We start from the raw sequence: 26,394 nt of genomic DNA on the forward strand, positions 1-26,394 counted from the left end.
TTTGCAAGCAGAGTCATAGGGGCAGAAGAACGCTTGCACTCTAAGGATCTTCAGGCATGGGGGAATTTGTGGAGAACTGAGCTCTATTTGTGCATGTGGACAGTTCTTCACTCTTATTTGCACTTCAGTAATCATCAAACAAGGAATAGTTCAGACTAGTTCAATAGATAGTGCTACTCCTGCAGTTCTCTCCACATTTCAAAAAGAGCACTACGAAAGTTGAGTGTTCGTTTACCAAATACACTCCATCAAAAAGACAAAGTCTCAGTACACCAGAAGGCAGGTAAAAAAATAGGCAGAGTCCACAAAACAGTGGTATGACAGATCAAAGTTGGTTCCTGGTTACCATCCAGGTTTCAGTCAATATTTCCTTCTCCCCAGAATTCAAATATCTCTTACCTCCATGCAACATAAAGCATTTTCTACAAACACAAAAGCAGCTGACAAACGAAGTGCTGTGTAGAAATGTGTTGACAACAGGATTATAAACAGTCACGTGATGTAAGAGGGCAAAGCATCAGGAAAAGGGAAAGAAAGGGGAACCTCCTGATGTTGCTTATCTTCCTTCACTATTTAGAGAACCCTTCATCTGGAATCGGGCCTTTTCTTCCTTTTCTATCCACTCATACTCCCTCCAGATACATTTATTGTCTCTTCAGAGCACTGTTTCAAGAAGACACTTATTTTTCTTTCTTTATTGCTCCTCACCTTCCCATTTTTCTTAAGATGATCAACTTATAAACATTAACTCTTCTACACAGTAATACTCAAAAGCATATGTAGGTCGTTATAGTTTGCAGGCCATATTGTTTCTGCAAAACAGTGTCAGAATTTAACCAAGACATAAGGAGAGAATGAGGATGGCCAAGAACACAACAAGAAAGCTGTGCAGAAAGAAAACTCTGTAAAAAGGTCTGAACACCCCCTCCCAACCAAAACAACCTTGTTGAGGATACTAAGAATTAAAAAGAAAGTAAAAGTCATAAGTAGTAACGTGCATTTTTATCTTCCTGATAAGATATTTAGTGTGTGGTTTAAAGAAAGTGCTGAACAAACTCTTAAGAAGCATAGAAACTGGAGGAGCCCTAAAGACAAAATTAACTAACAGGAGCAAACAGGTCAACATTCGTGCTAATTTCTGAAAGCCAAAAGGATAGATGAGCCTCCTTTGTTCATTCCACTGTTTCATCTGCCAGGAACAGAAGGTACACTGAAATTGTTAACTAAATAATTATAAAATAGTTAGACTGAAACGAGGTAATTCAGTTAACAAACTATCTCACTAGTTATACAACAGATGCTAAAATGAAATAAAACTAAATGAAATTTTTTGTGTGAAAACCAGGTTGAATTTAAACTCGTACCAATTGAATTAATCAATTCATTGTCTGAAATGGTGTACAGTAGCAGTTCATTAAAGCAATCTTACCTTTCTTTCACAGCAAAAAATGACTGTTGTTAAATGTTACACTGCTGAAGGACTCAAACTCTCCTCTGCTTTATTGTTTCAGTTATGGAGTTGTGTTTTAAACCTAACAGAACTACAGAACAATGTCTTTCTACTATCTTACTTCTCAACTTATAATTTAAAAGTAGGTAAAACCCCATAATATTAAAGATTGTTTGTGCTTAAGTCTTCAAGCTGGCACAAACATATGTGTGATAGTTAACTTGAAAGGTCATAATCCCCCCCCACATTACAGTAAGAGTTGAACAATTTAATGACTTAATTTTGAACAAAAATAGTGAAAGCTGTTGTCTTTCTTTGAAACACCAGGCAGAGAAAAGAGAATACTGAGATTTGAGATCAATTTTCTCATCTAGACAATAAAAAAAGAGAACATGTCAGTGCACTCGGGAGTGTAAAAGGACAAACAGGTTTTCTCCCTCTATTGCTAGCACTGAATGCTATAATTATATCCAAGCAAGTAGAAAGACTGCACTGATTTTTTCAAATGTACGTGTATACTAGCACACATTAAAGACCATTTGAGAAACTAGGAATTGAAAGGGCCAGTTAATTGAATTAGCTTAAAATAATCTACTGCTCTCAATCTGAGTTTGCAACTGCACCACATGACAAATTACTAAATCACGAGAGATTCAGCACACGTGGAACTGTAACACTGACTAAAAGGTTATGCTAATTAAGTTTACTTTCTTACAGCACCACAAGGTAGTTTTCTATGTTGACTCCTGTTTGTGGATAAATAGATTATTCCAGATTCCAGAAGCTTATGCATGTTGCAACTCTAACACTGAAGTCTGTGACATCACATTACTTTCTAAAAGGCATAAAAGCTAAAAGAATATTATTTGGAATACTATTTCCTAATTTCTCTGACAATTACAAATTAAAGAAAGATGTTAGAATTCAGCTTACACCTAGCCATTTCAGTGGCTGGCATAAAGGTGAACAGGTTCAGAGATTGGTTCCATCTTCTACGTATCGTGACAGGTGACACTGCAAGTGCGCTACCTTTTGCTGATAAGAATTGATGAAGTCATACCTTGTTGCCAATGCAAACAGTAAGAGGCCATATGACTGAAATAAACAAGCTCTGCATTTTTCAGGCAAATGCGATACACGAATTACATGATTTACATTCAGAAAAGTACTCTGAATGGTGAGCTCTCACAGTATGTTACGTACACCAAAGCAATTAATTTTAGCCAAAGAAATCAGAGATTACTGAAGTATTTCTAGCCTTTGTTCAACTCACTGTTTTAAAGTTCACATAGTCTAATAATTGCAGTCTACTAGGAAGAGAAAGAAAAAGTACTTCCATCTCTGGCTATGCAGTTTTTGTGGAAAAGAGTAATAGAGGACTGACACTATTTATAACACAGTAGCACTCAATGTTTGCCCTTTTGACATGTCTGAGACTGTCCTTTGATCAATCTTTTAGACCTTTTTCATGGCTTCTAAAAACACTAACCTTTTTTGCTTTGTTTTGTTACTTTGCATAAGGTACAGTTCAGCATTTTTAAAAGAGGCTTCCCCTTAGCAATGTTTCTCAAAAGAAGGTAGAATACTGTCAGTGTTCCAAAGATGTGTGATACCAGCTAGTAAAGGAGTAAGTTAATATTTTACAACTCATTTAACTGAAAAAATCAGTTTATTTACTTGGTGGACCTCAATTTTTGAATTTAATTTTGTCTTTTCTACCACAGATTTAAAGTTTGTAGCTCCTATTCATATCCAATAATACATGTATTACAGCTTGTTTTTTGTTTTAAGCCCCCAGACAAGAAATACTCCACATGGAGCCTTCTACTTGTGTTTAGATTTACCAATTTTCCTTCTATTTGCTGAAAACATTCTGTCCAACATTTTAACAGCTCTATAACAGCTACCTGCTTCTCTACTGATCTACAAATGTCACTGACAGATTCAGTGCTATGTGTACATTTTCTAAATAATCCTTACATCAGTTCACTAACTTTTAACAAAGAAGGCTGCATGCTATAACACAGGATAAATAAATATTTCATCAAATCAGAATACCTACTTGATATCCATCAGATGTTACTGAATTATTTGGAAATTTTAATATAGAGGATCTCTGCCATAAGATCATAGTATAGATTACTGAAACATCACAAGTAAGATGCTTTGAAAATAATGGCTTAAAAGAATGCACTTAAAATCAAATTTACCTGAGAAAGCATTACTGTAATATCTTGAGAGCGTTTGCATAATATCTTTGGAATGCTGAGTCCATGGAGCTATCTTTCTATATGTTTTTACTCTGTGCACAAGCTGAGAGCCTCCATATTGCAGAGAAAGTGTGTCTCCGTGATCTTCGTATAATTCTTCAAATAATCTGAAGGAAAAGCAAAATGAGTCATCTATCAAACTTCTAAATAGAATTTTTTAAAGAGAAAAGATAATAAAGTTTTGTAATAATAAAGTCTTTCTGTAAATGTAATACAGTTTCTTCTCCTTTATTCAGATAAATATGTGGAAATTTTATTCAGACATAATAATTACTAAGAAGGTTTAGACATTGAGATTTTCATTAATTTTTAATATAAGAGAACACATTCACACTACAGAGTATTCACTTCTGTAGATTCAGGAAGAAGATTAACATGTCCCACTAGTCCATGAGCAGACAACAAACAATATACCTCCCCAAACCAAGGTATTTTAAATACACTAAATGGGACAGAACACGTCAGTATCTCAAGGGTACATTTTCTGTTGAGTCCACTGGCAATGAAGTTACCGTAACCTTCCAAAAATCTTCCTAGAGACAACAATGATGGCTCAGAGGTACAAACCAAACAAACCTGACTTGTTAGAAAAGTGTATGGCAGCCAGATAACATTTGCTGGAGCTGGAAGATCACGACATAAGAAGAAGGCCAAAGGAGCTGGCTAAGAACTGACTTGAATGAGGATAGCTGGCTAAAAAGCAACACAGTCCTCTTGCATCAGGAAGCTGACAGTATCCAAACTGAGAGCAGTCCAAATAGCAAAAATTAAAGAAGCTTCTCATCAATGACAAAACCAAGACAACAGCTTCAGAAAACAAGACTCTCCTTCCTACACAGATGACACCCAGGCTAAAAACAACAGATCAAGAAGTGCTTCTCAGAAATGGAGAGTATGGTCTTGGTTAAGCAAGGCAATGACAAGAATGACATTTTGCTAAAAGAAGCTGGAATTTCAGTTAAGAGACAAAAAACAAAAAGGAAAACCAAAAACCAGAAACAAAACCCAGAAAACCAAACGCAACCATCAAACCTGGGGAAATGTACTTCCCATCAGAATAGGAAGACACAGTAACTCAGGCATCTGCAAGTATGTTTCCAACAAAGGGACAGTATTGAATAAGTAACCTAGCAACCATCTGACTGAAGTTCTCTTCAAAACGTTCTGGATGAAGAACACTTACCTCAGCAGCAAATCAATTTCTGTAAAAATCAAATAGCTGTCCAGCAAATCTTCTGCCCAAGGTCAAGTAAAATAATATCAATTAGGAGGAAACATCTGCTAAGTAACTTTAAAAAAAAAAGGAAAAAACCCACAGAACAACAGACAATAAAAACCCCAAAGAAATAACTCCAAACCCATCTGCCTCCACACAAATTGTTCAGAGTTCATGACACCACATATGAGAATCTTGTTTGTTTCTTTGGGTTTGGTGGGTTGGTTTGTTCTTGTTTGACCAGCAATTCTTGTCAACTGAAAGCTAAAAAATGGCTGAAGGCAAGAACTGGCAGGTAAAAAGATACCTCTCAAAAATTTCCCAGTCAGGCATGGGGGATTGATGAACAGAGTTCCAATGAACTTGCAATAGAGGTTCATAGAAAGCAGACAACTTTAAATTCATTAAGGACACTGATAGGGATCCAGTTGATTTGGAAAGGACTCACAGAATTAAATTACCCTTCCACAGCCTCCACACATTAGTACTGCAGTCACACAAAGACTAGTCTTCCACAGAGAGAAAAGTTAACTACACGAGATAAAATAAGTTGCTAAGGTACACCTTGTTGTCTTATCTAGGAATTTTCCTAGACAATTACACTGAAGGAATCACTAGGAAATAGAGATTGCAGAAATGGTCCTGCACAACAAAGTCATTAAGAAAATTAGTCTTGCTAGACACACAATTTCTTTATCCACCAGGCTGGCAAACCAAAATAAATTGCTGACTTCAAATATCTAATTCAATGGAAACTCTGGACTGTAGCCAGCTGGTGAGACCATATGAGAAAAATAAGAATTATGAGAAGGACAGCTGAAGAATGTGATGAAAAAAATTTAGTTTTTCAGACATGTTAGCTAAATTAAGGAAGATGGACTGTTAAAGATTACCCTCTTTGGTCATTTAGAAGATTGTAAATGAAGAGGCAGCATATACACGAAACAGATACTTGATGTGAGGCAGTGCAAGAAATGAGAATGCAGGAGGTTAAAAAGTGAAAGACTGCACTGCATTGCACTGACCAGAGACACAGTATAACACATGCTCGTCTTTGGAATCTGCTGCACTATGAAGCAGGATTTCTTAATTATTCTGAATACAGTAATTCAGAAACAAGTCTTAAGAGATGACAGAATCTGTTTCAGACAAGCACACATCTGGTGCAGTGGAGGAGAAAAAAAAAATTAAATATGGCCAGACAAAGGTAGCCTTTTATGTCAGACTAATAACTACATTTCAATGAGATAATGAGAAATAAGGTATCAGGAAAATCAGAGACAAAGCGACTACTACAATCTTAAGAAATAGTGATAAAAAATGGAAATTTGGGTGGTTGGGACATAGAGAAGAAACAGGAATGAGAGAAAACAGACAGGAAGTGTGAGACTGTTGCAACAGAAAGCAACAGAAGAAATCTGGGCTCCCAAAATAAGGGTAGGAGGCAGGGAGGTAGCAATGTTAAGGAAAGACTGTAAAATGCAGCCTGAGTAAGTGCCAAAGTAAGTGGTAGCTGTAGAGGATACCATAGAGAGCAGATGTAAAAGACCTGTCCACCTCCTAATTCCCCCTATTTAGAACCCAAATGTCCTGACTGCTGAGGCCCCAGGAGGCTGCACAGCAACCGGTATTAGTAGCAAAACTAGTTTATTCCCAGAGGTAAACATGCAGCTCCAAGCAGCTGGGACATGGTGAAGGAGAGGAATTGCTAGCACACAGAGGAAGCCAGCCAGTGGGTGCTCTCCTGGGCCATGAAGCAGAGGCCAGGGGCCATCAACTGCACAGTGAACCAACATGCTGCAGGTGAGGTTGTTTCCGTGGCACACACCAGCTCCCAGCTCCAGGCAAGTGCTGGAAACTATTGGAAAAAAAGAGAAACTGAAGGTAAAGACTTCTTGTCTTTTCTGACTATGAGTTACATCTCCATGTTCTAAAACTATCAAACCACCAGTCAAAATCAGCAGTGAAGTTGTAAGTTTCGCAGTCATGACAACAACTTTAAGGAATAAAAACAGAACTCCTCAAGGACTCTTAACTTGTAAATATGCTTCAGAAATTAATGTAAGTAGCTGAGTTCACTATGACTCCCAAAGCATTTCAATATAAATACTGGGTTTTCTTAAATGTTTCGAGGATGCTTGTACCACTGATTCTTGATCTGAAAGAACAATTTCGAGGAAAGACTTTTCTTCAATAAATCAAAACCAACAAAACTTTTGCAAAGAAAAAGCAGGAGATATCAAGGTAAGATGTACTTCTACACAAATACCAGTTTGGCATTCTCCATAAAAGTGTGTGTTTATTTTCACTTTTAGTCAGGATTTTGCCTCAAGTAATCGAAGCAAGTATAAAAGACTGGGGTGGGGGTTTTGTTACATTTATTTCAAAGGAAAACTCTTACCTTTAAGCTTAGGCATGTAAAAAGAATAAAGTCAAGTTGTTATCTTGTAAGAAGACTCATTAACATACCTTTCCAGAAGAGTGAACTTTCAGCATGACTGGATTTTCTCAAGCTTTCAAGCATGGAAAATTTTTTAAACTTCGATGAATAAGTATTATTAATTCATTCCAGTAGAAATAACTGTATTTCTCTTCTACATAGATATAATCCTCCTAAGTTTCTTGACTCAAAATTAGAAGTCAAAGCCATGACACACATATCTTACCTTACAGCATCTGTATCAAATTGTAAATTTGGTTTATCAATCAATCCCAATGAATAGAGTTGGTATGCCAAAGCACATTTCCCAACCATAAACTGGGCTGTGTTAGTGCGATCTAAACAGTCCACACAATTGGTCCGGAGAACTCCAGTCTGGTGAAGCAATCCAAACAAAAGATTTACTTTCATTAACACATCACTACATTCACAATTATTACTTTTTTCCTACTATCCAGGTCTTGGCAAATCCCAAACTATGTTTTCACAAAAATTTGAGAAAAAACATTTCCGAAAAACGTTAAAAAGCAGTTCATCTCTAGCAAGCTACATCAGAGCGCTGTAACTCCTACTTGCAAAATATTCTTGCTTTTATCAACACACAAACTGCATGTCTCCAAATCGGAAACAGCCCTGAAGAAGCAGTTTTTGGGTGTGAGTCACAAAATGTCTATTCAGAGATGAACTGTGATCCAAATGCTTACATGTATGTCACTGGTGACTATTTCAAATTACTAAAGATAAAATAATCATTCCCCTAACACAGGTAAACTTGCAAGACTAACGCTAAAAAAATTTTACTAGGGTTGATTTCTTTTTTTAAACAGATCAAATTCTGTCTGCTCTGCTGTTTATCTGCCCTCAACAAACATTTACCAGTGACTGGCTAGTAAAGGAATGGTCACATGCTCTCGAACTTACAGGAACTAATGAATGGCAAGTCAAAAGCAACTAATGCTGCTTAAGAATATGCCCTGTGTTCAGAGTATATTCAGGTACAAATTTGGGACTGTATGGTTTACAGTTTAGTCAGTACTTTTCTAACCTTAAAGAAAGACATGTTCATAGTTCTATTTTCTTTTAGTGACAGAAACCATAACAATGTACAGAATATTCATCACTGGTGAAAATGCTTCTCAAAACTCATGTTCATGTGTATGAATATGTTACCAGGCTTAAGTATGCTTATTCCTTACTTCTTCTGTTTAACAGTAAATGATGCAGTTTGCTGAAATGCTGCTGTTTTAACTTTCATTGCACTGGAAACATTACAGACTAAATAGTAATGGAAAGTAGTTAAAATACAAGCATTTTTCAGACCATCTCCAGCAAAAATACAATTTCAACACCAGGCAAGAACTTTGCGTCCTAATCCCCAATTGGACTTCTAGGATGGACAGTAGCAATACTGTGTACTATAAATGCTAACTTAAGAGCAGTCTGTGAGTCACCAATCAAGTATTTAAGTGAAACGGTTCACTGGATCTTTGAGAGTGCTGATCTATATCATTATAACTACGAACTAAAAAAACGTGTTTCAGTACCTGCAAGCGACCAGTGGAAACAACACAACCTCCCAGTTCATTCCACCTGAAAGAGAAGGAAAACAGAATGATTTTCAAGTAATTTAAAAAAATAACAGATCATATAATGTATTGATCTACTCAGTGAAAAATGGTGACAACCTGACATAAAGCAAAATTGATATCCCTGAATAACAGAAAGCAGTGAGAGCTTTATGCAGCAGTAAGATGTCGCATTCAAAACACATTGAAAAATAAAATAATGCATCTAGTCTTAAAGTAGAAATATTCCTAAATCATACAAAGTATTTCCTTTGCTCCCCATAAAAAAGAGTATGAGCAACACAAGTGTTGCTAGATTGGATCCTGAGTGCACAAAAATTTAAGTAGGTACAACCTCAATGACTGGAAGGTAGAGGTATAACATACACTGTAGGACAAGCGGGCTGATTTAAATCTTCTCCCTCATACTGATCCCAGGTATATGTGCTGGATACATCAATACATACAGACATATTGCCTAGGTCTTGCAACTCTGTATAGGCCTTAACTGTACCACAGAGTTAGAGCACATGAACCAAAAATCAAAGGTATTTTGAGGGAAAGAGAAGTTATGCTCGGTGCAAGTAACCCCTGAACTACTAAATATTTTCAAGTTAGTGGGGTTATTTAGCCTGACTAGAGCACTGCTACGGCAAGCCTATATACTACATTTGAGACTCACCAGACTACCTCTACAGAACCTGGCACTGATGTTAAATCTTACTCCTGGTAGTTTATATTCATCACATCTGCTATACTGCATGGCAGAGAAAAGCTTTAAGAGAGTTTGAGCTTAGCCTGTTTTTAAATGAAGATAGGCTAAAATAGCAAGGATGCTCTTCATGTAAATATGAACACCCATTTGGGTAGTGATGAATTAGATTCACAACATGAAAATGCGAATCAAAATCTTACTTCTAATGTACCAGTTATTTTACTTCTGCATTTTCAGAGACTTGAGAGACTTCATCTGCAGCAGTATAAGCAAATATTTTTTTTTTTTAAAAAGTTTTAAATTTTTTATTTACTAATACCATAAAATCCACAGGTAAACAACAGTAACATTCAGATGACAATTATTAGTATGCCTCAAAAGAAGTCACTTAATAATTTCCAAATAAGTAAGTCTCAAAATAAGAAATAATCTAATAGACAGAAATTCCAAACAGCTTTTCAAGGAACAGATGTTATTCATTAAGCATCAAATAAATTATAGGTACTTCTCATCCGGACGCAAGATACTGCAGTAGGAATCAGGACGATTTACAAAAAATCCAGTCTTCTTTACGACATTTTCTGCAATCACATTTAGTCTGTCAAGGACATTGCAAAGTTTGCTGAGGAGAGAAAAAAAAAGACAGTCAGGACACATTAATGCTAAAAAAAATTTCACCGTGTGAAGTTTTTCCATAACAAAAATGATTTAAAGACAGACCCACATCACATCTTTATTCATCTAACGGTAATTATGCCTATATTTTATTAGATTTTACAGACTTAGGAAACAGAAACTGACCATATCTGATCAACTTTGTTTCTTTTCGATAAAACATATTACATAAGTGGAAGACTTAAGAAGTCTAACACTCCTTGACTTTTACATCACACTGATTTTTCTCTACTAAAACTTTCTGTCATTCACAAAATATGAATGAGGCAGAAAAGGATATGTGATTATGCTAAATCACATTCCCTTGTTTTGTTTGCAAGGTGCTGTTTCATTCAGTAACATTGGTTTCCATGTGTGGCCTTCATGATGTCCTGCACCTCCTCCTCAGATCAGGGTGTCCATTTGTTCATTATGAGGGACTTTATCTTCTGTTTACTGTAATTTCATTTTCAAGGTATTTATTACAGTGTTAAAATTTCAAGTAGCAAAACCAATTATTTATTTTTTAAAGATTGCTAATACTGAGACAGAAAAAATATTTTGGAACATTTCCAACAGTACTACTTTCCAACAAACTTACTTCAAAATTACATCTTAAACCAAACATGCTCAGTATTCCTGAAACTGTCAGTTTTGCATATAATCTTGTTCAAAGCTCTCAGGTATTTTTTATATCTGTACTAGAGCGGGTATACTTATATCTAGCATATCTTCTGAAGGGATATCTAGCCTTACTTTGAGATTTGCTATTTAATTGTAATACAAACAGTCGCATATACACCTAACTGTGCACAATGCCATTTTAGACGAAAAAAGGTAGAGTGAAACCATGTCAAACTTTAATGCAACATCTTCATACCTACATGACCAACCATATCATCCAACTAGTAATCACAAATAGCAACTTAATATTGTTTTCCACAGCCTTTTTTCCCCCCAAAATTTTAACTGACAAACAATAATTATATTCATGCCCTTTGAACCAAACCAGTTTTTCTGTTGTTTTGCTCAGACTGATACAGTAACAGATACCTAAAAGATGATCTAACAATTCTTATCTTTCTTCATGAATTTCTGGCAACATAAGATACAGTAGACATGTGCATATCAAAGAGCTTTACAACTGAATTGTATGCAACTTAAGAATAGTAAACTATACTTGTAGGTTTAAAATTTTTATGGTTTGCAAATATTTTTACTTTTTGTAAAATGTTAATCCTTTTAACATGATCTTAGTATAGCATTGTACTGTCAAAAATTATAGACTAAAAAGTCACTGAATTTATTTGCCTTTCTAAGATACATGCTTCTAATAAACTAAAAGTTTTGTAACACTGAAATTAAAGCCCTCATTTCCCTTTGGAAAAGGAAATGGAAAAGGCTGATTGATATGAATTCCTCTGTTTTCCAACAGTTTGCAACTCAATAAATTTGATGACTGAAACGGAACACCTCATAGAATGCCGTGTTTTGACTAATTCAAAATCAAAAGTGAATGTTGATGGTTTTACTTTTTTATTATGACTTTTCTCTAAAATTTTCCAGTGCAGAGAATTTCAAAGTTTTCAGGCTTTGTTTCACTTTGCTAAGAAACCACAGAAATCCTTAAAAATCCTTCAAAAAGCTGAGGGTTTATAAAGAGTTCAATAAAGTTCTGCCAACATTTCTAAGCTACACTGAACTGAAAAGCGACACACTCGGTAGCATGCAGTTATTTGTATTGTGGCTAAAAGCACTAGTAAAAAAGGATCTTTTCTACCTTTTTGTGTATTTGGCCATATCCCAGGGTATATATATAATTGCATGCTCTGGGGGTAGAAACTGGTTGAGATACGACACAGCAGCAACAAGTTCTTCACTGAGAATCCTTTCGTGCTTTCTTTTTTCACGTTCCTTTAGCAAAAAGAAAAGTTAACATCACAATTTTATTAACAAATGTATGTAAACCCATACACATACACACATACATATACGTATATATAAAGAAAATTAAAAGTAGAAGCTGTAATAACGGCAGGCAGTTCTTCATAACTAGTTAAATTAAATTAAATATAAAATAGATATATAAATAACTAGTTAAGTTAAATGAACAGTAGAAGAAAGAAATATCTGAGCATTCTAGGTCTTCAACGATTTATCTGTATTAGTAGTAAAAGTCACTTGTTTCAATGACTGTGCATAGTCACTGGCTGAAAAACGGAATGCTGTAAGAGCAAAGAAGAGCACACAGAAACAACAGTGGTAATATAGCTGAAACAGACAAAGTCAAAAGAAAAGGAATAAGACAGGCAGAAAGGGAATAGAAGCATATAATGTTTCATGAGTCAAGGTCACATCAGCCCAGATTCACACGATCACAGTGGGGTTTAAAAGCTATGGCTGCAAGAGACAAAAGTTTTCATGTCAACAAATACTATCCTAAGTTGATCCCACAGACTTCTGGACAGTCTTAAAAGCACTCCTACACAGGAATGCTTCTGGAACTAGGAAACTGGTTATTTAGTTGTCATTTTTTACAACTTAGAGTTTTAAAAGCCTTCCTTTTGTATTTTACCTATATTTTTATACTAAGAACAGATCCTACAAACACAGAAAATATGCTTTTTCAATTGAATACAGTTGTATAATATGATAAAGTTAATTACCTTTTTTAAAGACTAAAAGAAATAAGACATTATTCAAGCAAAACAAATCAATATATTCAATTCAAATGTTGGAACATGCACCACCACAGAAATTGGCTGGATCAAAACACAAAAAAACACCCCAAAACAAAAACAACTTCAACACAAATACAAGATGCAATGACCAAAATTACAGTGCCACCCAAAATCCAGGCTTTCTACCACAGCCTCTCATACAGCAGTGAACTGAATTACTGCAGCAAATGTGAAGCTCCCCCGACTAATCCAGCCCTGCTGCTGCTGGCACTTCCTGTTGGCAAACAGCAGATGCTTCAGTTTTTTCTTCCACTCATACTTCCATGACTCTACCAGAGCAGAGTCTTGGAAGCAGACAACAGAATATAAGTCTTTACCACAATATTTCAAATAACCACCTCTGTCAAGAAGTCTACAAACCTTGCTTTGCATGGAATCATTATATTTTGGTATTTTTTTAGTGGTAAATTAAATTTAGTGATAAATTTATTTGGACTTACATCTAAAGGGTAATAGTAAAAACCTGAAAACAATCGTGAAAGGTTACAGTAAGAAGTCTGTAAATATAGGACTTATATTTTTTTTTTTTGCAGGTTGCAGTGGAAGCAATTATTCACTAAATCATATAATATGAGATTTATGAAGAAAACATTCAATTTATAAGCTAATATTAGTTTCAAACATAACCAGAATTACAGAGAGACTCTATAGAAATAAGCATAGTATTAAAAATTAGAAACCACATAAAACATATTCAAAATATCGTACCTTCACAAGATTCAATATAATAATAGGAGAGCCAAATCTCTGAAGCATTTGATCAAAGTGAAGAGCAGCAACATGTGCAAAAGGATCTGCTTGGTCCACTGCAACAAATACATATATTCAGGATGACAGTAAGCAATCATTTTGCCTTAAAAGTACTCTTCACAAAAGACATGTTAATTATCTGGTAGTAATGATACAATTACATGGCTTTCCATGCAAAACCTCTTAAAAAAATTATTCCCTTCTCCAAACTGGAGGTGACTTTTTAAACTTTCATGAGATACTTATAAAGAACAATTATTCTGGCCCCATTAATCTTAGCCCAGACATTTTTCACCATTGTCATAGAATCAGAGCGGTTGGAAAAGATCTCCAAGATCATCAAGTCCAACCCTTGATCCACTACCACCACAGTTACTAGACCACTAAGTGCCACATCCAGTCTCTTCTTAAAAACCTCCAGGGACGGAGAATCCACCACTTCCCTGGGCAGCCCATTCCAATGCCTGATTACTCTCTCTGTAAAGAATTTCTTCCTAATATCTAACCTAAACCTCCCCTGGCAGAGCTTGAGACCATGCCCTCTTGTCTTACTGATAGCTGACTGGGAGAAGAGACCAACCTCAACCTGGCTACAACCTCCTGTCAGGGAGTTGTAGACAGTGATGAGGTCTCCCTGAGCCTCCTCTTCTCCAGGCTAAACAACCCCAGCTCCCTCAGCCTCTCCTCACAGGACTTGTGCTCAAGTTCCCTCACCAGCCTTGTTGCTCTTCTCTGGACCTGCTCCAGCACCCCAATATCCTTCCTGAACTGAGGGGCCCAGAGTTGAACACAATACTCAAGGTGTGGCCTCACCAGCACTGAGTACAGGAGAAGAATCCCTTCCCTGCTCCTGCTGGCCACACTGTTCCTGATACAGCCCAGGATGCCATTGGCCTTCTTGGCCACCTGGGCACACTGCTGGCTCATGTTCAGCTTCCTGTCGATTCAAACTCCAAGGTCCCTTTCAATAGGTTTAATATTTTATCCACGATACTAAGATAAATATAGCCAACTTTGTACACAAAATAAGCACAAAGAAATCTCCCATCTTCAAGTAGAAACTTTTCGTATTCCATTTCTGAATGTGAAGTCTAAGATGGAGATTTTTTCGGGATTTTTTTTTTTTAACCTCAGTTATAGTTTCCCAAAGCACAAGTGCATAGACAATTAGTTCATTTTTGCAAATTCAGTTTTCCCTTATTCTCTCAGATGTTCCTTTAGGTCACAGCAGTAACTCTCATCTATCACAAAAACAACTTGTACATACATGTTATGGGTGGCTTAGGCATCATAGTTGAAATATCTTGAGACCAGTACAGAGGGACAGATCCTCGAACCTGAACATAAGAAGAATAACTCCCCGCAGAAAATGACATAACTGAAGCATCATAAAGTATTTGTTCAGTCTCCACTTCATTAGCAACATCTCCCTAAAGCAAACCGAAATACATGTATGATGTAGACATGACTCACTTTGGAGTTGCCTGCATTACACAGAATTGATCATTACAAACAGAGCACAATTAAACTTTAAGACACCTAATCACAGTTGCAAGAACAACACTGAAGTTTAAATTCCTATTTGTCTCTAAATGTGTATTTTCAGGGTTTTTTTTCCCCTCTGTTTGGGAAATAACATTATCTCTAAGTATAAAAAAACCAAAACAGCAGCCAATTTAGAATTATTAAATTTAATATAACCTCATTATCTCAATTAAAAATGTAATGATACCTGTGATAACATTATCTAAGAGCATAATATATACCCAAAACCCCAAAAAAACATCTGAACCATTTCCATTCTTCAGTCAGTCAAGCTCAGGCTTTCAGATTGTGGAGGTAGGGGGAAACAACCACTAAAATCAAATCTGAATTACCTCAGAGTTTGATCCTCGTTTCAGAAAGCGTGTTCCAGCAAATTTGCTTGATCTTCTGGCTATCAGAGTGACATATATAGGGCGACCATATATTAACAGTTCTTGAAAGAGAAGTTAAGGTTTAAGTGCCTCGTGAAATTTCTTGTTCACTTACTTTATGCAAGCAAAAATAAATTCTAACAAAGGTGTATGAAACTGAAATATCTAATTTACTAAAATCACCTTAACAGTGATGAGTATCACTTGCAAATTTATTTTGCAGCTGGGAGAGAACATTGCCCTTTTCAACAGTCAGTTTTAAGAACTTTGACAGGGGAATCTACATTACAATACATCAAACACTTTTCACAACATACAGATGAGAAGACACATTTCTATTTTATGAAGTGATAATGATGGTGAAATAGGTACAAGATACACTTAGCACTGCAAATGCTGCTTTTGTGAATACTGGGTTTAAAGTTTGGGAGTTTCTATTTTCAGATTAAGTATATTAGTCACCCTCTAATGTCTCGTGTGGAAAAACAGATAAATTCACAACTGGTTAAATAACAACAGCTGGAAGCCAGAGGCAAACAGGCTACAGACGCAGTGGTCGATTTTTATAGGCTTTTTTTATATTTTACTAAAGACAAACGGATAGAATCAGATGCCTAGGGTGACTATTGCTGCTTCCTTAGCATAAGAGAGATGCAAGGAAGAGGAAAGAAGACATTTGCTCACACATTAAGCAGCTGCAGGCATTATGATGCTGTGGTCAGATCCACAGCTACTACTTTGTTAAGTCAGACCACAAATGAAATAGCAACATATAAAAACAGATCTAACTTTCTGTCTGGGGACTAAGCCAATGACCAATGGCCTTAGAATTTTAAAAAAGCAAAATTAAATTTTGCAGACACCACTGAACTTAAATTCATAATTGTATTTCCTACCCCAGAAACTTTATTGACAGGTTTTTAAACTAACATGACACTGTTGATTAATAAATTAGAATGTCTTTGTAATACACTAAATTCTCATCACTTAAGATGTTGAGATGAAATTTCTTTGGACTGTGCCATACATTTGGGATTTTCTCCTTCTGCTACAATGTACATAGACCCATGTAACCATTTAAAATAATATATACTCAAGAAAAAGATTTTCAGATAACCTAGTGCTCTTCATGCAGCAGAGCTGAAGTTCTATTATCATCTTCAACAGAAACAGAGTAAATAAAAGTATTTCTGCAAATCTCCATTACTAAAAAATGTTTTAGAGAAGATTAGTAAGTGAACATTTCTATGTCAGCAACTCAGTTTTTCCTCAGACATCTGAAAAAATACAGCTGAGCCTTAAAATCCTCTCAAGCTCTTTACTGCTAAGCATCATGCTTATAAACAGAGCCTCACCGAAAACACAGTCTAGCTTTGTCAGGGCCTTGTTATAAGAGCATAATCACATTTCTTGTTTAGCACAATACCTAGAAAAGTACTGAAAATAAAAGCCAAACAATAATTCTAAAATTGAACAGTATTTATATGACAAAGAAATAATTCAGTGCTCAAACTTTCTTTAAAAAAATTAATAACCATTCATTGCAACAGTAAAAGGATACTTGATTGCCCACAGAATCCATGAATAATATACAGCAGCCAGTCACGATGAATAGTATTTCTTACTGCTTCCAGAAGCTTGCCATTCCAGACATACTTTTCGTAAGGCTTACTGCAAATCCCAAATACACCTAGGAGGTTGTTTCAATGAAAATGCATTAGCAATTAAGAAACAAGTTTACCTTCACTGGACTGTTTCAAAATCCAGGTCATTGGAACACTGTTTTGATTTTCCCTTGACTGTAACTCAGTGTATCATTTATTCACATCCCTGAAGTTTGCCAAAACCAGATAATTTAAAGCACATGCTCAAGTCCAGCATTTATGAGGATTTGCAGTTTTGCTGTAGTTGCCACCAGTCAGTGGCAACTGTAGTGGTTAAGTGCTTTCATACAGATGGTACTGAAAAGTACTGAACAGTACTGAAAAGAAATCTCTTCACAGTAGCACCAAAGGATTTGATAACAAGGGAAATAAAGTCGTGAATTCCAGTTAATGCTCTTACAGGAGGACTTCACAAGCTTTTCAATTCTGGGTCACCTCTGAAGTTACCCACTAGGTTCTGGAAGCTCACACATAACACTATCCCCCTTTACAAAAAGCACATCAATCCGTTTCACATAATTTAGTGTGGTTTTCCTAATTTGCACTAACAGCAAGAAACACAGCTGTTGTAGACCTGCAAATTAAAATTCCATTTTTGATAAATTGGGAACCTGAGTCTTTTTCAAAAATCAGGACCAAGACTACAACTGTCACTGAACGGTGGTAGAGGGAATTGAATGAAATCTGAAACTTAGAAGAAAAAGGACAAGAACTCTTTTCCTATATTTTTTGCGTACTTTTTTCAAATGAAACTTCTAGCAGGAGGAATTATATTGCTGCAGTATGTATGTCAATTATAGCAGACAATTACAGCAGTCAAATGTTCTTCTGCAGGAAAAAGAGGAATTCTCCTACTAGAATGCAGGTGAAAAGGCAGCTGTTGAACAAACTGTTGCTACCTAGTCACACAATTTACCATAAGCCCAGGGAAAATGGATGTAACCAAAATATTTTGATGAAAGGGTTTAGGCATTCAGCAGAACCTGGTCACAAGTGCTTAGTCAGCAATTTGTCCTCTTCCTTATTGCTATCAGCATTACTTTGGGGAGAATTTGTTCTTAAAGGACAGGTCACTGTTTCTTACACATATTCTATGAACAGATATGGGACTAGCACACACTGCTGATGGCATCATCACCCCTATTTCCTAATGTTTTCACAAAGACATAGAAGAGACAATGCATTTGTAGGGATTGCTGCAGAATTTTGCAGATAAGAGTCTTTGCAGTGGAGGAATTATTGCTCCTTTCACTCCTTATGGTCCTTTCTGACACTGGAGTATTTGATAACCAACTCCTGATATCTTGATATATCTGGGGGGGTTCCATTCAACAGAATAAAATCCAATGTTAAGAATTTCAGGGGAAACTTCGTGTGTGTGTGTACAAAGGAAAAGGAAGAGAAAATAGTTTTTCTGTCTGGTTGCTTATCTTTGCACTCTTATGAATATGTTAGATCAAACTGAAGTCTGTAGTTTTCAACTGAAATCAATAATTTCCCTCAGACTTCCTGACAGGGGTTACTACATCAAGATGATACTAACTTCACACAGTTTCTCTGTTGCCAGTATTCTCCAACATGAAAAAAAGAGATTTATTAGTACTAATCAGTTATTGCTTCCCCCTCTCTTTGTAACTCATTCCTACTGGGAGACTTACAAGTCAGTTGAGTAATCTATTGCTGAAAAATGTCAGCATGCTCAATCATCTCCCTGAGTTGCAACGTAACTTAAAACAACTATTACATAACTCCAGAAATTGCATTACTCAAACTAAAATGTCCATAATTGGTACTTTACGAAATATTTTATTACTTCACTGATAGGAAACTACTGACCAACAACCAAAGGCCTGAATGTTCCTCAAAAGTAAACTTAAGTGGAACATATTTTAAATGTACTCTTGAGCAGCAATATCAGTTTAATTAGATGTATTTTCTTACCACTTCCCCCCTGTGTTGAAAGTCCTTCATCTTCAAATATATCAAAACTCTCTTGCCGGGTCTGGGTTGTTTCAGTTTTTAATGTCTCAAGTGGCATTCTCAGGATAGTAAGATTATACTGAAGGGAGTGAGATAGATCATAGCTGTAACTGATAGACAGTTAACATTTATTAGTAATTGTAGATGCAGAGGAATTTTCTGAAAACCCTTACTCTCCATCTGTATTTACATTTAAAAACGTACTACTCTACCCATTAGAAAAGACTTCTAAACAAGATACAGATTCTGATTCTATAACGGCAAATGATACAAACGATTTCCAAAAGAAGCTTTACAAACACAGCAACTCTTTCCAGTTTACAAAGGCTGAAAATGTGTTTATATTCTTCTTGTAACTGAAAACTAAACATGACTTTTAAACAAAGCATATCAAGAAACTTATGTCCAAGAAACAGTCCAGAAGATCAAAAATAGCTGTTCCACCAGAACTATTCATATACATTGACAACCTAATTTTTCTGAGATTTAAGTACTACTACTTTCTAACTGCTACCTGAACTCAAAATACCGAAAAACTTGGTCCACAAAAACCGTATCTGTCCTCAAATTTGTGACTGCAGCACAGAGACATCTTAAGACAGTGGTTGCGGAATAAAGAAAAGGGGTTTTTTTAGTTAGTTCCATAACTAGTTACAAATTTTGCATCTCATGTCTTTTATACTAACACTCTATACTAATTGCTAAATTTTGTAAGCTACTAGGCTTCTTCCCAAAGAGAAACCAAATGTACACTACACTTAAATCACATATACTCAGATTTCCATTTCAGTCTAAGACAGCATCAGTGATTACCGGTCCTCCTCTAAGTTCTAGATATTTATGAAAGATCTACAAAATTATTTAAACATCAGACATTTAGATTTATTACTAATGATAAAGTATCTGCCACATTTCCATAATAATGACCTGACATGCCTATCTATTAGGAAAAAAAAGCCTGTAACATGCTCTGTTTGTGTATAACAGAATCTTTAAATAGTATCCTAGTATGAGACACATTCAGGCTGTTCTCCCACTTTCCTTTAGACCAAATGTTTTCTTATAACTGACTTCTAATTTTCTTCAGGATTTATAGGAAAAATAATGCAGAAAAATACATTATGCTTTCAGCCAAGAACAATTTAAATGAAGCTGATAAATTAAAAAGATTCTAAACAATAAAAAAGAATATTGGTATCATCCTACGCTTTTCCTTTTCAAAGTGAAAATCAATCTAAATAATCTGTAGTTAAATCACAGAACACAAAAAACTTTTAGAAAAATACTCTTTTAATGAAAAATAAAACATAAACAGTTAATTATCTGCCAGTAGGAAAGTTTTCATTTTATGCCACTCATGTTTGATTTGTGCCAAAAACATACTTTTGTACAAGTCATTCACTTACTCATTTTTTTCTGTAAAAGAAACTTTAAATATGTAGTTTATCTTAATTCTACAGTTTCAGCCTGAAGAAGAGAAAGTTTCAGGAAGATCTCATTATGGTCTTCCAGTACTTAAAGGTGGCTTATAAATAAGAGGGAGAGCAAAGTTTTGCATGGGCCGATAGTGATCAGACAAGGGGGAACAGTTTTAAACTAAAACGGGAGAGATTTAGATTAGATGTCAGGAAGAAATTCTGTACAGTGAGTGTAGTGAGGCACTGGAATAGTTTTCCCAGAGCAGCTGTGGATGCTTCATCCTTGGAAGTGTTCAAAGCTAAGTTGGACAGGGCTCTGAGCAACTTGGTCTAGCTGACGGTGTCCATGCCAATGGCAGGGGATTGGAACTAGATGATCTTTAAGGTCCCTTCCAACCCAAACCATTTCATGATTCATTTTATGGTAAAAATGTTTCTTAGAGTCATATAAGAATCTTCTCCTTCCCCCTCTACGAACAACCACAGAAACAGCACAAATTTGTCATCTCCAAGCACAGGGAGTGGGCTGGGGGGGAAGTTATATAATGCTAGGGCTGGGAGACAAAGCATGGAAGAAAAATTCAGATTTTATACTGTGAAAGAGCTTTCCCCTGCAAAAGCATGAAACACATATAAAGCTTTGGTAGGTTTTGTCTTCATAGATCCAGCTGTGACAAAAATTTCATTTTCCATTTCTAGACTAATACACTTTTTGATATTTGCAAGAGGGATTTGTTTTGTTTATTTTTTTAAGGTCTTTGAGTCTTCTAACTACTACTGCCAGGTTTATCCCCACATTTCGCCCATTTTTTTGCTGTCCCAAACATCTCATGTAATAGTAGCTGGGACACAGAAATTTGTCTTAGGTATGGCATTTATGGAAAAATAAGCAAGAGAAGGCCCTATGAAAGACATACCCCACACAGGGTATCTTAAATGAGGATCTATTTCCTCTATCTTCATTTCTGAATCTGGGCAAAGCTTTATTTTTGGAAAATGAGATCAAGAAAGAAAAAATGACAGGACGAGCAAACCCTCTGAAATATAATAATTTTCTAAGACAGAACTTCTGCATATCCTGGCAAGCCTGAACAGCCAGCAAAAACAGTAGTGTCAGTGTCTACTTTTTACTAAGCCATTAATAGTCCTATTTTTTTTAACCTAATAGAAACTAAAATCCTAACTAATTGGTTGAAGGAGAAAGCAGGTTCAAAACACACAGACGAAAATGGACAAGCAACGTGATCGTATGTCTTATTTCCCCAGAATATCAACCTAAAGATCTTGGGTATCAAAATCAAAACCTATAATCTTACAGCAAGTACACATTTTTTTAGAGGAAGAGTAACTAATACCTACCTAAAATAGAAGTTGCTAGAAAGGTCCACATTTTGAAAGATTCTCAAATACCTAGCAAAATAATTAAAGTTATAGGAAAAAATTGTTAGTATAACAAGACAGACCACAAGAAGTCATTCAGAAGATCTCAGAAATTAAACTACATATAAATATTGACTCTTGCCCTATGTTCCCTTCCTATCTTACTGTAATTATTTTGACAGGTAATTGCACTAGAATGTCAGCATCTGGATTAAACAAATCAAATAGCCTTTTGGGTTTTTTTTTTTTTAAATCTCCTGTCTTCTCATGGATATACTGTTTCTCTAGGCAGTTGTAGATAAAGTCATAGTTCTATTTTCCACAATTTTTCAGGACTTAAACAAACAAACTCTTAGCAATACTATACAAGAAATAAAATTTTTCAGTTATTCACAAATAAATAAGAAAAAAAATCTACCTCAACCTGACATAGCCTTGCAAATTCCCATAAGAAACTATAACACTGTCTATGAATAAAATGATAAAATGGCTGACATAAACATGTAGGTTATGATCCACTGCACGATAAGAGGGGAGACTGAGGTATACGATCAATCTGACCTTAAAGTGGAAGCTTTTTTAATATTTACCATCAGCTTATCATAAGCCATCACTTTTTGACTATTCATACTTGGTACAGACTGAAAAGCAGTTTATTGGTACCAGTTGCCTAGTATTTCATACCAGTAAAGTTACCTTAACCTGATAAAAACACCACTATGACATAGTTGTGCATTTCAGACAAGGTTCCCTGCTGACCAAAGGCTCAAATTTCTGTCTTCAGAAGAAAAGCACCCAAAAAGAAAGAAGCAGTTAAATTTACCAGTGAGTCAATTCATCACTCTTTACAACAGCAACATTCACAAGATTCTGACAGCACAGAATCATTTAATGATCTATTCAGCACTTTTCGAAGGGCACAAAAGATCTCTTCAGGTGAGATTAACATCATGCTAGAGCTACTAAAAAAAGAACAGTGTCCCAAACAATACAAACCAGCATAAGTATTACTTTGCCCTTGTAGGAACATTGCTGATATGTGATGCTTCCCGATGCAGATTTGTTAAGCTGTAGCTCTGACATGTAGAGACACGGAGATGTGGGCAAAAAGCTCTAGAAGACTGTAACAGTTGTATTTACACTCCATATTAGAGGTCACAGGACTTGTAGCCTGTTTTCCATCCAAGTAAGATAAAAAGGCTTGAATAACATACTAACATAATGAAATTTCTAGTTGCAGTTATACATTACTTAGAAAATATTCAAAAAGTACACACCGATTACCAGCATTATTTACCTGGCCTCATCAGGATGAGTGACTCTTACAGAGTCGTTTGGAATATAGATCATATTTGTATCTTCTATTTTATATATTGCATGACCTCCAATATCTGCCATTTTTCTTCTTTTTGTTATCAACACGATGTAGTAGCCTTCTAAAAAACGGACAAAACCTGTCAAAACAGCATTAAAATGCTTTTAGTTGCATGTTTGGGTTGATTTGATAAAACATATTTAGAAAAACAGTACCAGAATTGTTTCAAGGCTTCATATAATTTTTGTTCTTAATGTTCTGAGTATAATGTGCATATATACATACACATACAACAATATACATATATAAAGACAGAGAGTCTTAAAATTCACCCCTACTAAGTGTTAATCAGTGAAGTACATAGTTTTTGCTTATTTTCCTTTCACTGTGCATATTTTTAATATTAGGTAGTTAAGACACTGAAAATCTGAATTAAATTTCTGTCTACTTAGAGTACTTGTATTTGCTTTTTATAGGACTCTCATTGTTCAGAGTGAGGCATACTCTAATAACTTCAGATATCAAAAGGTTAATTTTCCAGGGCAAGGAGGAATCTCAATCTCCAATACAGTTTTATGTATTCTCTGCTGGGGAGGGACAGAGAACAGCAAAGGGAATTGTGGGTATTACAACACCTTTGTGCTCTCTCTTCTTAACAGGGAGTTTAGTTCCCTGATTAAAGCAGCATCTCCCCAGAATCAGCCACTCAGAGCATCGGGGGTAATCCTTTTTTCCTATTTCCTCTCTCAGATACCACACCTGACCTTGCTGAAGTCCATGATGGGGAAACATGACACACAGAGACACTCACAATTCACATTTTTACTTGCATTTACATTCACTTCTTTTAGCTCTTTTAGCTTTGCATTACAAAGTAAAGAAGAAGGACCAGCAGAGCACACATTTTCCTCCCTGTCACTGCTGGAGACTGCAATGTGATTGAGTGAACTGCGATCTTTTCTTCTACCTTATTAGCCCCCCTTGGAAAAATGCTCTCACCTGCACAAGGACAGGAGGCCCTGCTGACAGTAAGAAACAAATCTTCCATTTGAAGCAGCCAGACTATTGAATTTCAGTTGTTTCATAGTAGTCACAGTTCTGCCTGTATCCTCCAGGTACCAAAATCACTTCTGTGAACAGACTCTATCCTTTTAATTTCACCAAACATTATACCAAAGTCTGATAAGGAACCCTGCCTTTCTCCTTGGCCTGGTTTCCTCCCTTTAAAAGCAATTTCTACTATTAAACACTACACAGTAAGCAGAACTCAGCCTATCAGCACCCCCATTCTGAGTGCACTGCATGTACTGCATCTGGTTAACAAAATAACTACAGAACAGAACAGAACAAAGCTGTCCTTTACAATTTTACAAAAAATAGCCCTGTTTTCCTGACCTGAGCCGAGAAGCAGAAATAAACAGCCAGTTGCATTCTCTCAAATTACATGTTTATACAGATATGATTAGATAGAATCTAGACTGGAAGACATCTAAACCATATACTTTGGAAGTATATATAATCTGATACAGAGCGTGTTACTTCCAAAAAGTCATCTAGAAATACATATGCCATATCTGCTGGTCAATACATTTGTCCAGCTACAGAACAGAAACTCTCCTGTTATGAAGAGTACATATAAACATTCAAACAATTGGGATGCAAAATTTTAATTCATCACAACCAGTTTCCAACTGAATATATTATCACGTATTTAGACAGTGAGCGCTGATGGTTTGTCCAAAAAAACCCCAATGCTGAAAGACTGCTAGCAGCTTCCTTAGGTTTACCCACATTATGAATACTTTTAAATTAATAAGGCCCCATCTGAGGAATTTCTGAAAAGTGGATGCATTGATAAATTCCAAAATGCTTCATAGGCAAAGAGAATACAGAAGAAAGTCTGTTTATTTTGCCACTTTAGATTGGAATAAAATTTTATTATGTTTTGATTGCTAAGCAAAATTCAGGAGCATCTTTTAGAGTTATTGCATTCTCCAGCTTCTCTGCAGCTTCAGATTTAGACGTTCAGGTATATATTGACTTTAATAAACCACAAAGTACTCTTGAGGCCTGCCACAGCACACATTAACATTTACTTTAGAGACATCACCCATCAATATATCGACCTCAGTATCAGACAACAGGCAGGAAAGTAGTGACTTTCAGATGAAGTTAGAAGCTATTAAATCCTTGAAGCAATGCTTCAGGATTATGGACAGCTGAGCAGCATTATAAAATTCAGTTGACATGCCAGTCAGCTACACTTGTTCAAAGGTGAAAAAGAAATCTTTATATATGTCACTGCAAAAAGTTCACCAAAAAGAAAATTAAGTCTTCTTTCTGAATAGGGTCTGATAAAGAAATACAGCTTAATAAAGACTGCCAACTTCCATTTTCTTTTTTAAAAGCATTCTGTGAGCTCTGGAATTCAGGAACCAGGTTCCACCTGGTTTGCATAATTTGTATTCTAAGATAAGCTGAGTTTGGTGAGATCAATCAAGTTTCTAGAGTTTGGCTATTTCCTAGATCTCTCCCCTTGTTACAAAGAGACTGGTTACAGCACAACTCTCACCGCTGTATTGGCCACGATTTCCACAAAATGCAGAGAAACTTAATTATCTCTGAGCATGAAAAATTTCTAAATCCTCTTCAGTTTTAAAAATAAATAAAATCAAGAGGAAACGGAAAGATATGCAGTGTGACACAGTAAGCCTCACCTCCCAAGAAAATAAAAGATTTTATAAAATCAATCAAAACACTTACCTACTATACCAAAAGCAGAGACAGCTCGAGATAACCCAGAAGAGCCCTTCTGCCCAATCTTTGTTCTGTTTCCCAGGTCTAAACGTCCAAGAAGTTCCCTCACCTCTTGTTGTGTATACACATGCTTTAAAATAAAAAGTCACTTAAGTTACTGCTT

General features: G+C 35.8%; 1 protein-coding gene across 1 annotated transcript in view; it reads right to left on the reverse strand.

The window, feature by feature from the left end:
- Positions 1-26,394, reverse strand: part of FIG4 (FIG4 phosphoinositide 5-phosphatase) — a 63,703-nt gene that overhangs the window by 26,445 nt on the left and 10,864 nt on the right. The window contains exons 3-15 of the mRNA XM_050315861.1: positions 26,238-26,361; positions 23,457-23,613; positions 22,139-22,189; positions 19,323-19,471; positions 17,279-17,407; positions 15,679-15,779; positions 15,069-15,231; positions 13,760-13,857; positions 12,091-12,224; positions 10,162-10,278; positions 8,921-8,966; positions 7,603-7,751; positions 3,661-3,827 (exon numbers count right to left, since the gene is read on the reverse strand). Of these exons, the coding sequence (XP_050171818.1) occupies positions 3,661-3,827; positions 7,603-7,751; positions 8,921-8,966; positions 10,162-10,278; positions 12,091-12,224; positions 13,760-13,857; positions 15,069-15,231; positions 15,679-15,779; positions 17,279-17,407; positions 19,323-19,471; positions 22,139-22,189; positions 23,457-23,613; positions 26,238-26,361 (1,585 nt within the window). The remainder of the gene's footprint in view (positions 1-3,660; positions 3,828-7,602; positions 7,752-8,920; positions 8,967-10,161; positions 10,279-12,090; positions 12,225-13,759; positions 13,858-15,068; positions 15,232-15,678; positions 15,780-17,278; positions 17,408-19,322; positions 19,472-22,138; positions 22,190-23,456; positions 23,614-26,237; positions 26,362-26,394) is intronic.

Source organism: Myiozetetes cayanensis, unplaced genomic scaffold, assembly GCF_022539395.1.
Source record: "Myiozetetes cayanensis isolate MyiCay16 unplaced genomic scaffold, myiCay2020 scf2-11, whole genome shotgun sequence".
NCBI classification, from domain to species: domain Eukaryota; kingdom Metazoa; phylum Chordata; class Aves; order Passeriformes; family Tyrannidae; genus Myiozetetes; species Myiozetetes cayanensis.